This window comes from Emiliania huxleyi (genome assembly GCF_000372725.1).
Source record: "Emiliania huxleyi CCMP1516 unplaced genomic scaffold EMIHUscaffold_864, whole genome shotgun sequence".
In the NCBI taxonomy this organism is placed as follows: Eukaryota; Haptophyta; order Isochrysidales; family Noelaerhabdaceae; genus Emiliania; species Emiliania huxleyi.
The window spans coordinates 1-11,944 of NW_005195558.1; the positions used below are offsets into that span (position 1 = coordinate 1).

General features: G+C 66.0%; 5 protein-coding genes across 5 annotated transcripts; 1 reads left to right on the forward strand and 4 right to left on the reverse strand.

The window, feature by feature from the left end:
* Nucleotides 1-245: 245 nt before the first annotated feature.
* EMIHUDRAFT_471222 (hypothetical protein) lies at nt 246-2,498 on the reverse strand (the record flags this gene model as incomplete). Its single annotated transcript, XM_005758422.1, has 4 exons — nt 2,289-2,498; nt 1,335-2,098; nt 1,118-1,180; nt 246-344 (listed from the first exon to the last, which is right to left on the reverse strand). Coding segments are annotated over exons 1-4 (1,131 nt in total), but the record flags the coding sequence as incomplete, so codon positions are not given.
* Nucleotides 2,499-3,293: 795 nt separating this feature from the next.
* On the reverse strand, nt 3,294-4,425 carry EMIHUDRAFT_372353 (hypothetical protein). Its single transcript, XM_005758423.1, has 3 exons — nt 4,032-4,425; nt 3,588-3,746; nt 3,294-3,439 (listed from the first exon to the last, which is right to left on the reverse strand). Exons 1-2 carry the CDS (start codon nt 4,090-4,092, stop codon nt 3,604-3,606), a joined length of 204 nt encoding a protein of 67 aa, XP_005758480.1. The 5' UTR covers nt 4,093-4,425; the 3' UTR covers nt 3,294-3,439; nt 3,588-3,603.
* A 1,214-nt stretch (nt 4,426-5,639) lies between these two features.
* On the reverse strand, nt 5,640-6,967 carry EMIHUDRAFT_446552 (hypothetical protein). The gene is made up of 5 exons (XM_005758424.1): nt 6,860-6,967; nt 6,624-6,789; nt 6,143-6,299; nt 6,044-6,072; nt 5,640-5,970 (listed from the first exon to the last, which is right to left on the reverse strand). Exons 1-5 carry the CDS (start codon nt 6,955-6,957, stop codon nt 5,866-5,868), a joined length of 555 nt encoding a protein of 184 aa, XP_005758481.1. The 5' UTR covers nt 6,958-6,967; the 3' UTR covers nt 5,640-5,865.
* Nucleotides 6,968-8,227: 1,260 nt separating this feature from the next.
* On the forward strand, nt 8,228-9,234 carry EMIHUDRAFT_460156 (hypothetical protein). Its single transcript, XM_005758425.1, has 2 exons — nt 8,228-8,305; nt 8,374-9,234. Exons 1-2 carry the CDS (start codon nt 8,252-8,254, stop codon nt 8,968-8,970), a joined length of 651 nt encoding a protein of 216 aa, XP_005758482.1. The 5' UTR covers nt 8,228-8,251; the 3' UTR covers nt 8,971-9,234.
* Nucleotides 9,235-9,461: 227 nt separating this feature from the next.
* Nucleotides 9,462-11,891, reverse strand: EMIHUDRAFT_250045 (hypothetical protein; the record flags this gene model as incomplete). The annotated part of the gene is made up of 6 exons (XM_005758426.1): nt 9,462-9,661; nt 9,967-10,009; nt 10,100-10,165; nt 10,252-10,406; nt 11,549-11,619; nt 11,887-11,891. 6 exons carry the CDS (start codon nt 11,889-11,891, stop codon nt 9,462-9,464), a joined length of 540 nt encoding a protein of 179 aa, XP_005758483.1.
* Nucleotides 11,892-11,944: the final 53 nt, after the last annotated feature.

An 11,944-nucleotide genomic window follows, 5' to 3' on the forward strand; every position in this document is an offset into this window, starting at 1 on the left:
TGGGCAGCCTACGTGGTGGGTAGGCCACCCTCGGGGCGGGGGTGCGGTGCTGTGCGGTGTGTGCAGAGCACCGCCGCGTCGATACGAGGGGCCGCGAGTGCAGAGAGTGCAGCGGAGTGGAGCGGAGTGCAGCTGAAGACGTGTCCTCTCGTAGCGCTCTCCAGCGCGAGTTGGACTCCGAGAGCACGTGCTCCGCTTCTAAGGCTGCTCGCCCACTCCGCCGCCCAGGCCGCCGACGCGACGACCCACTCGTACGCGTCTCCGCCGCCCAAATCCTCCATCATCGGCCTCCACGCCTCGAGCGGGCTGCTGATGCGGTCGGCGGGAGTGACAAGGAGTGTCGCCTACAGGAAGGTTCCAGGAACGGTCCAGGAAAGGTCCTGGAAGAGGTCGGCGGGCGTGACCAGGAGTGTCGCCTCGTCGCCCACCACTCGGACAAACTCGACCCAGCCGTGCGCGCCTGTGGAGAGGGAGGTGTGAAGAGGGAGGTGTGAAGAGGGAGGTGTGAAGAGGGCAGGTGTGAAGAGGGCAGGCGTGAAGAGGGCAGGTGTGGAGAGGGCGGGTGTGAAGAGGGAGGTGTGAAGAGGGAGGTGTGAAGGGGCGGGTGTGAAGAGGGCAGGTGTGAAGAGGGCGGGCGTGAAGAGGGCAGGGGTGAAGGGGCGGGTGTGGAGAGGGCAGGCGTGGAGAGGGCAGGCGTGAAGAGGGCAGGTGTGAAGAGGGCGGGTGTGAAGAGGGCAAGTGTGAAGAGGGAGGTGTGAAGAGGGCGGGTGTTAAGAGGGAGGTGTGAAGAGGGCGGTGTGAAGAGTGCAGGCGTGAAGAGGGCAGGTGTGAAGAGGGCGGGCGTGAAGAGGGAGGCGTGAAGAGGGGAGGCGTGAAGAGGCAGGTGTGAAGAGGGGAGGCGTGAAGAGGGAGGCGTGAAGAGGGAGGCGTGGAGAGGGAGGCGTGAAGCGAAGTGTGTGAAGAGGGAGGGTGTGAAGAGGGGAGGCGTGAAGAGGGCAGGTGTGAAGAGGGCGGGTGTGGAGAGGGAGGCGTGAAGCGAGGTGTGTGAAGAGGGAGGCGTGAGGAGGGGCCATGCGGAGTGAGCCGCGCCTCCTACGTGAGCGTCGTTCCAGACCACCGACTCGATGCCGGCGGGAGGGTGGCCGGGGCTCTCCGGCATTGCAAGCCCGACCGCGCCGACCTAAGGCAAGGTAGAGGTGAGGTCAACGTCTCCACACACACGAGGTGGCGGGGCGAGGGCCAGGCTAGCCCCTCGCGTCTCCACGTCTAGACGACACGGCATTGGCAGTGCAAGGCCCGGTGCGCGTGGGTGAGGTGTGTGTGCGTGCGCCAACCTCGACCGGCGACCGCCCGCCGTTGGTCAGGTTGAAGCGCAGCACGAGGGCCGCGCCGTCCGCAGACCGCTCGTACGACCGCACCACCCGCAAGCCGGCGGCGGCGGCGGAGTTGGCGGAGTTGAGAGAGAGGGCGTCGGCCGGCGCCGAAGCCTTGAGCATAGCACTCACCTCTTGCGCCGCCAGCACGGTGCCGCCGCCCGGCGCCGGCGCCCCCGCCGCCGCAACCAGCGGTGTGGCCGGTGCGGCAAGGGCGATGGTGGAGAGTGCCAGCCAAGGAGTAGCGCCTCCTCCTCCTCCGCCTCCGCCTCCGCCTCCTCCTCCGCCTCCTCCTCCTCCGCCGCCTCCGCCGCCTCCGCCGCCGTCACCGCCTCCGCCGCCGCTTCGGAGGCGAATGGTGAGGTCTCCGAGATGGGCACACAGCGGCAGGGTCGAGCTGCTGTCCAGAGGGCGCGAGAAGGACCAGTCCTCGCCCGTGCGGGACAGGTTCTGCACCGAGAAGTAGTCTCGCCGAAGGCGGAGGGAGAGGCGCGAGGAGCCGCCGACCGGCAGGGTGGCCGCGGGAGGCGTGACTGGCGCGGACTTCAGCATGGTCGACCAGCCGGGCGAGCCGCTGACGGCGTCCCCAATCTTGAAGTAGGCGCGCACGGAGCCGCTGGTGGCGTTGGAGCCTCGGAACGAGACGCCGCGGCAGGCTGAATTGGCGCTACACCGCTCCAGCGCCTCGCGAACCGGCAAGACTGCGGCCGGCTCGACGTCACCGCCTGGGTCGGTCGGTACGGCCGCGGGCGTGTCATGGACGAGTGGAATGTCGTGTGTGTTAGCACTCGCGCGGGCGTCGTGCTGTGTATGTTGAGGACGACTGGCGTCGAGAGGGTGCACGTAAAGAGTGATTGGGTGGCCGAGCGAGGCTGGCATTGCCAAAAGGCGGTGACGATCCAGGAGGGCACGCACCTGCGCCGAGGAAGCCTTCACTCCAGACGTACTCGAAACGGGCGCCAGGAGCCGAGGCGAAGGCAGGAGGAGGCGCGGACTGGACGTTGCGGTCGGAGGAGGGCGCAAGAGGAGGGGTCGAGGGCGGGAGTGTCGACGAGAGGGTGCTGTAATGCGGAGCGGCGGCTGTGGCGCTCCAGACCAACACGATGACCGACATACACATGTATTTCACAGCCTTGTTACATGTAGAGAAGAAAATACCTCCTATGGCGCTGTGCGCTGGCCTGTGATTCACAGAGGTAAAATGAGGCATTTTTTGGTAAATTACACTGTGAAAAAGACAGGAAAAGAGAGAGAAAACTCGCGCGCAGCGCGCGTAGGCGGCGCGCAGCGCCGCCGCAGGCGGCGGACAGAGAGAGAGAGAGAGAGAGAGAGACAGCAGGTGCGCAAAATTAAACGCCGCCCTGTTGGGTCTTGCTGGGTGTTGTGTTGTCCTCGTGGGATGTAAAAATGCTCTGATTTCGTAGCATGGTGGAGAAGAGATCAGAATTAAAGCAAGCGCAGCAACTCTCCTCCGACTCGAGACCAACCACCAGACGACCCATTCGGGAGTTTTCGCTCCTGCGGCGCCCCTCCGTCAAACTCCCACGCCGTCATATCACACACGGTTGCACAACTACTCGACAGATGACACCGGGCTTGCCCACGGCAGCGCCGTGCATGCTAGATACTAGACACCCGGCCGGGGCTCCGACCGCCGTTCGCGCCCGCCAGCGCTGCGCGCGACGGCGCCAACTCTTCCAACGAGGTGGCCGAGCCGAGGGCCTGCCCCTACTTGCGCGAGTTGACGACGAGGCAGAGGGGGAGGCAGATGAGGAGGACGACGAAGCCGCATCTAGGGTACCGAGGCTCCACCCCCCCCCTGGCACTTGGAGCACTTGGAGTGCAGTCGGTAACCTCACATCCTGGCGCCTCGTGTTTTTCGTGCCAAACCAGCGCGATCTCGGCGGGGCGTCAGCGCCTCTCGGAGGGGCATCATGCGCTCCCGGGGCCGCCCGACGGGGCGGGCCTCTTGCTGATGGACCCAGCCGAGGTGCCCAACCAGTTGGAGTGGCGCTGACGCGCTGCGGCGACCACCAGCCAGCTTTTCAGCGCGGTCGAGGACGGTGCGCCGAAAGAGTAGACAGTCTCCGGTCCATCCGGAATTTTGTCGTTTTAGTTAGCACTGCTGCTGCAGACAGGGCCCGCGTGACACCATGCCCTTCCCGGATCTCGTGTCCTGAGGCGTGTCGTCACCCCGATGACCGCCCACAGGTGGCTGACGAAGCGCCACTCATCGCTGCTTTCGCGCGCCTGCTCCACAGAGGGCTCCTGCGGCTCTCCCTCGTCGCGTGACCGCCGCCGACATCATGTGCTCGGTCGTCCCCGCCGGCGCGGAGCTGCGCCACGTCGAATTGTTCGGTGGCTCGACCGCCGGCGCGCCCACCCTCGCCTCCTGCGCGCCTCACACCCAGTATTTTCCTCGCGCGCGGCCGACAAAGTAGGCACACGACCACCTCCCTCCCACTCACCCCCCCCCACGATGCACAGCCCGTCCACTCTCGCCGGCAAGGCGCACGGAACGCCCAATTTGGGCTGGAAATGCCGCCGCCACGGGTTGGTGGCGCCCTCGGCAGCGGGGCAGCGCCACGCCGCGCAAACTTGCGCGACAAACTTGCGACCTCTGTCCCTCGTATTCACCCCAGATTTTGCCCTATCCAGGCTCACCCGGTACCGCGAGCGACGAGCCGCGCCAAGTTTGCTCCATTTCCGACAAGTTCATCCCGCCCGAACGCCGAGCTTCGGCCGCCTGGAGGCCCAGGACGGGGCTCGGGACCGGCCAGGTGTGGATTCTCCACGGCGCTGCGGTGTATCTGCGCGCCCATGGCGCGTTCAGGGGTGTGCCTGAGGCGTGTAGACTGCGGGGCGCCGCGATAGCGCGGCGCCGACGGTTGTGTCGCGCACTGTCACACCCACGACACGGTCACAGTGTGTGTGCAGTGCGTCCACTCCGGCGACCGTGACGCCGTCGGCGCTCGCCTATACCGGCTAGTGTGGAGCTTTCAGTGTGGTTGCGTGTTGTACTAGTGATGCTGCACTAGGCGGCCCGTTTTTAGCAAAAACCAGATACCACATCGCGTGTGGTCGTCGAAAAACCGCATCTTCGCCCGTCTGGAGGACCTCTTCGTACGGCTCCAAAAACCGCTCCTTAACGACGGCTACGCGGCCCGGCGGTCGATCTGCGCCTTCTCAGCGGTGGAGGGGATGTGGGCGGTATGTGCGTACCGCGTGGTGTTGCGACGGTTTGACGAGTGCGACTCCCAGCGTCGACTTTTCGACCCCACGGAGCCTCTACTGCTCCGGGGGGGGGGGTCTGCAGACCACCCGGCCGAACTTCAGAGTCGCGGTGCTCCTCAAATACCGCTCAAACGCCCACGTTGTTGTGGAGGGGACATATGCTGATGATCCTGGCCCGATTGGCTCGCTCAGAAAGCTTCTGGGCGGTCGCTAAGGTTCGCTCCCCGCACACCGGCCCGGAGCCTGGGTACCCTAGACGCAGACCTGGAGGGCGTACGACCAGAGCCTCGCGGCCGCTGTGGGAGCCTCCGCGGAGGAGACCTGATGTTACCTTCAGCGAAGAGCTCAGAGCTTGTGCGTGCCACGCCCATAGCACAGTCTTTCAGAAAGTCCGAGCGGCATCCTCCGACAGTGGCAGAGCTTCCTCCGGGAGTAAGAGGCGCATTATGAGAGTATGTGTTTGCGGGTTGCACATCCGCTGGTGACAACTGGAGTGTGGGGTGCGGTCGTGCGACGTGCGTAGCCGAGTTCAATATTAACGGGCGGGGTACGGCGGGAGAGGCGCAAACTCGGATCTCTTAAGAGCCTGGCTGGCCCTGGAAGTCCCGGCGCGTCCGCACACCGCAGAAAAAAGTCGTGGACTCATATCACGACTCCGCGCGGCGTGTCGAGGCGGCTGGCGCCGGAGGGCGTCGGCGCGTCCTGTTCGCGAGTGGTCGTGTCCACTTGCTGCCTCGACCTCCGACTCGAATTCGCAACGCAGTAGCCCCAAGGAACGACGTGCGATCAGCGTCAGAGTTGAGATGCATTAAGGCCCCCCCCCCCCTTTCCGACAAAACGACAAAATCGCGGAACACTCTAGCCTAGCATGCTAGCAGAAAGAGTGGTCCGAATTGTTTCGCCGTATGATAGATGTTGAATCTTTGATGTGGAAAGGCGCCTCAAATACCTCCGAATCGTCCGGGAAGCCCGGAAGGAGTTGACCGAAAACGCGCGCGCCGGCTGTGGGGCTGCCACAAACTCGAGACACGCTTTTTGGGACATTCGACGCTTTTTTGGCCCATAGGGAATACTCGTGCAACAACCACCTGGGTGCCCCCCACACACGCCAAAGCCATTTCCGTTCAGGCGTCCCGGTGTGTCGCCTGTCGGTGTTTAAGATGTGCGCTGCCCGGCGCCTCCCGCTCTCCACAGGATGCATCCCTACCTTGCTGTGAAAGGAATCTAACGCGCGAGCGGCGGCGGCCGTTCTGCTCCGTCACATGTCCGCCTCGAAGCCCATGTCGCCGCCGCCGCCCATGCCGCCATCGCCCCCCCAGCCGCCTCCGTGATGATGGCCGCCACTCATCATCTCGCCGACGACCTGTTCACAGCGCACGCCGTGAAGAGACGCCGCCCACAGCTGCCTCCCGCCCCTCCACCGCTTTTCCGGCCGCCATGCCGCCGACAAACCCAGCCGCCGCGCCTGCTCACACAGCTCGGCCGCGTGAACAGACGCCGTTCACGGCGCGCTCTCACACGCCGCCGCGCCGCGCCAGAGGCCATGCCGACACCCGGACCGCCGAAGCCGCCGCCGTACATCGGCTGGCTGTACATCGGGACCGCGGGCTGGCCGTAGACTGGCTGCCCTGGGTAGCCCTGGTATCCCGGCGGGGGGTAGCCGACGGCGGGTTCGCCATAAAACGAGCGCGCCTGGCGAGACGAAGGCTGAGATACCGGCCGAGGTACGGCCGAGATATGGCCGAGATATGGCCGACATGCGTGCGTGCGTGCGTGTGTGTGTGTGTGTGTGTGCGTGCGTGTGTGCGTGCGTGCGTGCGTGCGTGCGTGCGTGCGTGCGTGCGTGCGTGCGTGCGTGCGTGCGTGCGTGCGTGCGTGCGTGCGTGCGTGCGTGCGTGTGTGTGTGTGTGTGTGTGTGTGTGTGTGTGTGTGTGTGTGTGTGTGTGTGTGTGTGTGTGTGTGTGTGTGCCTCAGATGGGACCGAGGCGTGGCCGAGCTGTGGCACACAGCGCTGACCTCGTACTGTTGCTGCTGCTGCATGCAAAAGCAGCCAACGCAGAGGACGAGCAGGAGGAGGAGGAAAAGGCCCCCCGCACCGTGGGACATACTGCCGCTGCGACATTCTGCAGGGACGTCGTTATGCGCGGCACACATGGAGCAGCGGTGGCTCTTCGAGACGTACCTAAAGGAAGGCGTCTAGAGGGTTCCGGAGGGCTCGCTGCAGCACTGCTCGGCGCTGAACATTGTCTTACGCAGAGTTGGAGCAGATGAAGCGCATGTTGCACCGCACGCACGACGCGCCCATCGGACAGCAGCCCGGCGTCGCGCGGGAGCAGCAGATGCCAGGCATCCCGTTGAAGCCCTGCAGGCAGTTGCCGCCGTTGCAGCACTGGGAGCAGCCGGCAGAGAGGAGCAGCCGGCCGTGCTCGCCGGTGATGGGGTCCGGCGCGTGCGAGAAATTCTCCTCGACGTGGGCGGCCCTCACCGCGAGGAGCAGGGCGCTGAAGCGGAGCATGTGCCGGATCTGGGACGCCGACGGCGTCTTTTTCTTTTTTGAAAAAATTTTGCGCGCCATCGTTTTTACTGAGTTGAACTCGCGCCGTTGCAACTGCCATGTCGGCCGGTCGGACGAGAGCAAGCGCTCCGCGGCGCTGAAGGCGCGTATGGAGCAGCGCGGCGACGGCGTCGACGACTCCCCGGCCGATACGGACGACGTCTCGACTGCTCTCAACCAGTACCTCTCAACATGCGACCGGAGCAGGAGGGGCAGCGCCGAGCCGTGGACAGAGCAAGAGGACCGGCAGTCGCGTGGCCGTCGATCGTGGAGGAGAGCCGGCGGTGGGCAGCGCGAGCAGACGCGGCTAGAGGGGAGGCACGGACAACAGCCCAATCCATCAATTCCACTCGTCTTCTGGTGCCTAGCCCCGTGCAGCGGCGGTCCGGCAGGCTGCCCCCAAGGCCCCCTGGGCCGCCGCGGGTTTTGGAGTTATGCTTTGGCACAGCTTCGGCGATGGCGGCCCCTCTCTGGGGCTTGCATAGGCGGGGAGTCTCCCCCGCTGGTCTCCTCATTCCCTTTTTTCTTTTTCTTTTGAGAGCAGGACGCCGGGTTTGTCTTGTATGTGCGTGTCGGGCCGGGGTGTGGGCGAGGGGCAGAAGGGGCGGGGGCGTGCGGGGCAGAGTGCGTGTCGGGCCGGGGTGTGAGCGAGGGGCGGGGGCGTGCGGGGCAGAGGCCCAACGTCGGGCGGCTTGTCGGGGTCCAGAGCATTCGAGGGGGGAACGAGGAGGGGGGGATGGGCGGTCGGCGACGAGTAGAGCGACAGGCGCGTACGGGGTAGCCGTCACTTTCCTGCCTCACAAGGGCGGGGCTGTCCCGGAAAGTGAGAGACGCCGGGCAGCGTGGCGCATTACTGAACCCTCCCATACGTGCTCGTGCTCCTCCTTCGCTGTCCCATCTCCCCACCTCTTTCCCGCCTGGGCGGGGCGGTGGGCGGGCGCGCGGTGCGGCGTGGCGTGTGCGTGTGTGCGTCTGCACCGAAGGACCGCTCGCAGAGGACCATTGGGTTTGTACTATTAACAACGAAGGCGCTCTCAAAAAAAACGCCGAAATTGAACAGGCCGCGGCGCGGGGTACATCTTGGACTGCCATGCTGAAGATTGCCTCGCTTCTGCTCGTCGCGCTGCCGGCATCTACCCTGCCGGTGCCCGCCCTGCTACAATTACTCACTCAGGCAGGCTGACCCTCACACGCGCACTCCGGCGTGCGCAGGCCGAAACTGTCGACGACATCAACCCGACCGCTCGCAGCACCACATTTGCGCCCAAGCCCCCTCCCGTGCCCGACGTGGTCGACGACCCCGCCTGGCTGATCGCCACCTCCGGCTTCTGCTCGAACCTCAACGTCGTCATGAAGGAGCGCGACGTCGAGGCGAGCGAGACGGAGGGCGACACCGCGGCCCACTTCATGGCCGACATCGCCTTCAACTACTACCCGCAGACGGCGGTCAAGTTTACCGATTTCCCTCACCACCTCGCGAAGACCATCGAGGGCGACGCTGCAGAGGCGGACGCGCTGGTCTCAAGCGCGTGGGACCACAAGAACATCGCGCTGCTCGAGCCGACGTCCACGTGCAGCCCGGAGCAGGGCGACCAGGCGTGGGGCATCTCGGTCTTCAAGGTGGAGGAGCACCGCCACTGCAACGACGGCGAGACGGCGTGGAAGGGGCACCCCTGCGTCCACTACTCTGGCTACGTCTCGGCGGCGACGTCCAATTTTGTCAACGTGAATGAGGGGCGGTTCGTCTGCCAGCTGTTCGTCGACGCATTTTATGGGCCGATGATTTATAGGCCGGTGACCCCATTTTAGTTTGGATGCCCCTCCGAGCTACAAGGGTGTATGTCCGCTTTGCGCCATTGTTGTGAGTTTGGGGATTGTTGCCGCGGTTAGGCCGCCAACGACGTCGCTATCACCCAGGTGCTGAGCATGTCGGAGGGATGGAATCCGCGGGCGCAGCGTTCTTTTTCTTTTTCCGGTGTGCCGGTGTGTGGAGTGTGGTCCTCGCCAGTCTGCGCCCTTGTCGTGCCAGTGTGCTGTGAGAGAGGCTGGATTCTAACATTCTTTTTCCGAAGTATTTGCGAGTCCGGCCGTTAATCTTGAATGGATCACTGGGTATCAAACCACGGCTCCGGGCGAGAGAGCTGCGTCCTGTGATCGCTACGGCCGGGAGCACAGCTCTCCTGGCGACCGCCCTCCGCAGCCGCTCTGCGACCGGCCGGCTCCGGACCGGAAGCCGACCGAACGGCGAGAACGTCAGCGCGAGCGACAAACTGGCGCCGCTGCTGCTGGTGTGTGAGCGGCTAGCCTCCGCGCGCGGCCCTTCCGTATCCCTTCTCCTGCAGCTCCTTGACGTAGCGCGCGACTCTAGCGTCGCCGCCCGGGAGCGGGGCGACGCCGGCGCGGAGCAGCGCGCGCACGACGACGCGTCCGTCGTTGCTTCGCGGCCAGGGCGTGCCCGTGCTCGTCAAGAAGCCCTCCAAGTGGAGCGCCCTGTCGATCTCTCCGACGCAGCGGCCGGCGAAGGCGAGCTCGACGACGCGCGCCTGTGGACATGTCTCGGACGTGTCATGGACGTGTCGCGGACATTGCCGGCGAGGGAGACGATGGCGATTCGCGCCAGCAAACGTGGGTCTTGCCGGCTCGGCGGGGAGGCGGCTGGGTGCCCCTGCTGTGGCGGCGGCCTAGGAGGGGGAGACTGCGCCACCGTCGCCGCCGCGCGCGCCGCCTCCGGCTCCTGCTCCCGCCCCCCCCGCTCCTCCTCCTGCTGCTCCTCGTCCTCGTCCTCGTCGTCCTCCTCGCCCTCACCCTCGGTGCCAGGCGAGAGCGCCTCAGGCCAGCGAGCCAGCCCCTGCGGCCTCGGCCTCTGCTTGCGCGGGGGCGGCAGCGGCGGGGGCGACGGGGGGGCATTGGCCGCGTCGGCCCCGTTCTCGCGCTCTACGTCGGCCCGCTGCAGCAGCCCCAAGTTGGCCGCCTTGTCCTTTAGGTCGACGGCGCTGCGGCACGCCTAAAAGGAAACATGAGGGCGAGTCCGTGCTGCTGTGTCTCCCTTCGCCGCGTCCTTCGACGGCGCTTGCGACACGCCGCGATCACTCCGGGCGCGTCACGGCGCGCCGTGTCGAGCATCAGCTTCCACGGGCGAGGGCGCCGCTGCCGAAAGCCGAGCGAGCCGAAGAGCGACGTGATCAGCGCCTCCTCCGCCGCGCTGAACGGGAGGCGCGCCCGCCTCGCCGATCCGGGCGCGGAGCCTGGGGCGGAGCCTAGGGCTTCGTACCCGCTGGCCGGCGGAGGCGAGGCGGAGGCAAGCGCCGCCACCGGCGGGCAAGGCGGCGCCGACGTGGGGCGGGGCTCCGGCGGCGGCGGCGGCGGCGGCGGCGGCGGCGGCGGCGGCGGCGGCGGCGGCGGCGGCGGCGGCGGCGGCTGGTGTCCGAGGGAGCTGCGGCGGCGGGCAGCCAGCTGCATGCGCCTTGCGGCGGCGTGGCGCCTGCGAGGAGCGTTGAGAGAGAGAGAGAGAGAGAGAGAGAGAGAGAGAGAGAGAGAGAGAGAGAGAGAGAGAGAGAGAGAGAGAGAGAGAGAGAGAGAGAGTCCACGAGATGCACTGACCCATTACACTGATCCGAGGTTTCTCGAGCGTCTCTCGGAGGCTGTGGCTGCCCTCCCGCCGCACTGGGTACGCGAGGAGCAGCGTACAGCTTTCCGATGGCTGCGGCCGTCAGTGGGGGGTGGGTGGAGTCGCGCGATCGAGCGTCTTGTGAGTCTGTGAGTCTGTGTGAGTGTCGCTCCTGTGTGGCCGTCATCTCCCGTCCCGCGTCCCCACCCATACCTCGCGCCGGTGTCCCAGTCCGAGCCCGTGGCTGCTCTTCGCCTTCCTACCTCCCTTCCTACCTCCCTACCTATCGAGTGATCGTGTGTCGCACGCGCGTGCGTGCGTGCGTGCGTGCGTGCGTGCGTGTGCGCGCGCGTGTGGCGTGAGTGCGTGCGTGTGCGCGTGCGTGCGTGCGTGTGTTTGTGTGAGAGTGGGTGTGTGTGTGTGTGCGTGTGCGCGCGTGTGGCGTGAGTGCTTTTCAGTGCCGACTGTCTCGCCTGCCGCTTGGGTCGTGCATGTCGAGCAGCGCGACGAAGAAAGGGCTGGCGCGGAGGGAGGCGTGCCTAGTCCCATACCTCCAGAGTCTCGAATCCAGTGTGGGTTCGGTCCCGGTGTGGTGCGGTAGCCAACCGACTGCCTACGCGCTGAGTACGCATACCTCGGGGCGGGAAGACGGTGTTGTGCAGAGGGTTCAGAGCACCGTGGGAAGGAGGGGGGCGAGTAGAGCGAGTGCAGCTGAATACGGCCGATTGCAGCGAGCACGTGTCCTCTCGAGACAGCGCCGGTGGGAAGACACGAATGCACATTCCGCCTCTAGGGAGGCTTGCAGCAGGTGCAGCTGCGCGCTCAGCTCGTCGGCGGAGTGGAGGATGAGCCTAGGAGAACCTCGGAGAACCTCGGAGGATCTCGGAGAATCTCGCTGCGTGCTCGGAGGGGAGGGCGAGCCAGCGAGCGGAGGAGGAGGAGGAGGAGGAGGAGGAGGAGGCATGGAGCGAGTTGAAGGCTCGCGCCGCCTCACGCGCCTGTGCCGCGGAGTCGGTTGAGTGAGGCGAGGCCACAGGAGACGCGGGCGGCCGCTGACCGGACAGCCGCCGAACAAGATGAGGCGCTGCTGAATGCTACACGAGAGGTCTGATCCGGACCTCATAAAGGCGGAATACCTCCTGGCGCTCTCGGAGGCTCCCACTGCAGATCATGGCG

Bases quoted from the DNA above. Each gene is read 5' to 3' on its own strand.
- EMIHUDRAFT_446552 (XM_005758424.1), bottom strand. From the start codon at position 6,957: ATGCCTGGCATCTGCTGCTCCCGCGCGACGCCGGGCTGCTGTCCGATG. The intron at 6,300-6,623 runs GTCAGCGCTGTG...TCGTCTCGCCAG, and splicing joins AGCAGCAGCAACAGTACGAG to GCGCGCTCGTTTTATGGCGA. The intron at 5,971-6,043 runs GCGGCCGGAAAA...CGCTGTGAACAG, and splicing joins CTGGGTTTGTCGGCGGCATG to GTCGTCGGCGAGATGATGAG.
- EMIHUDRAFT_460156 (XM_005758425.1), top strand. From the start codon at position 8,252: ATGCTGAAGATTGCCTCGCTTCTGCTCGTCGCGCTGCCGGCATCTACC. The intron at 8,306-8,373 runs GTGCCCGCCCTG...CGGCGTGCGCAG, and splicing joins TGCCGGCATCTACCCTGCCG to GCCGAAACTGTCGACGACAT.
- EMIHUDRAFT_372353 (XM_005758423.1), bottom strand. From the start codon at position 4,092: ATGAACTTGTCGGAAATGGAGCAAACTTGGCGCGGCTCGTCGCTCGCG. The intron at 3,747-4,031 runs CTGGATAGGGCA...GGGTGGGCGCGC, and splicing joins GCTCGCGGTACCGGGTGAGC to CGGCGGTCGAGCCACCGAAC.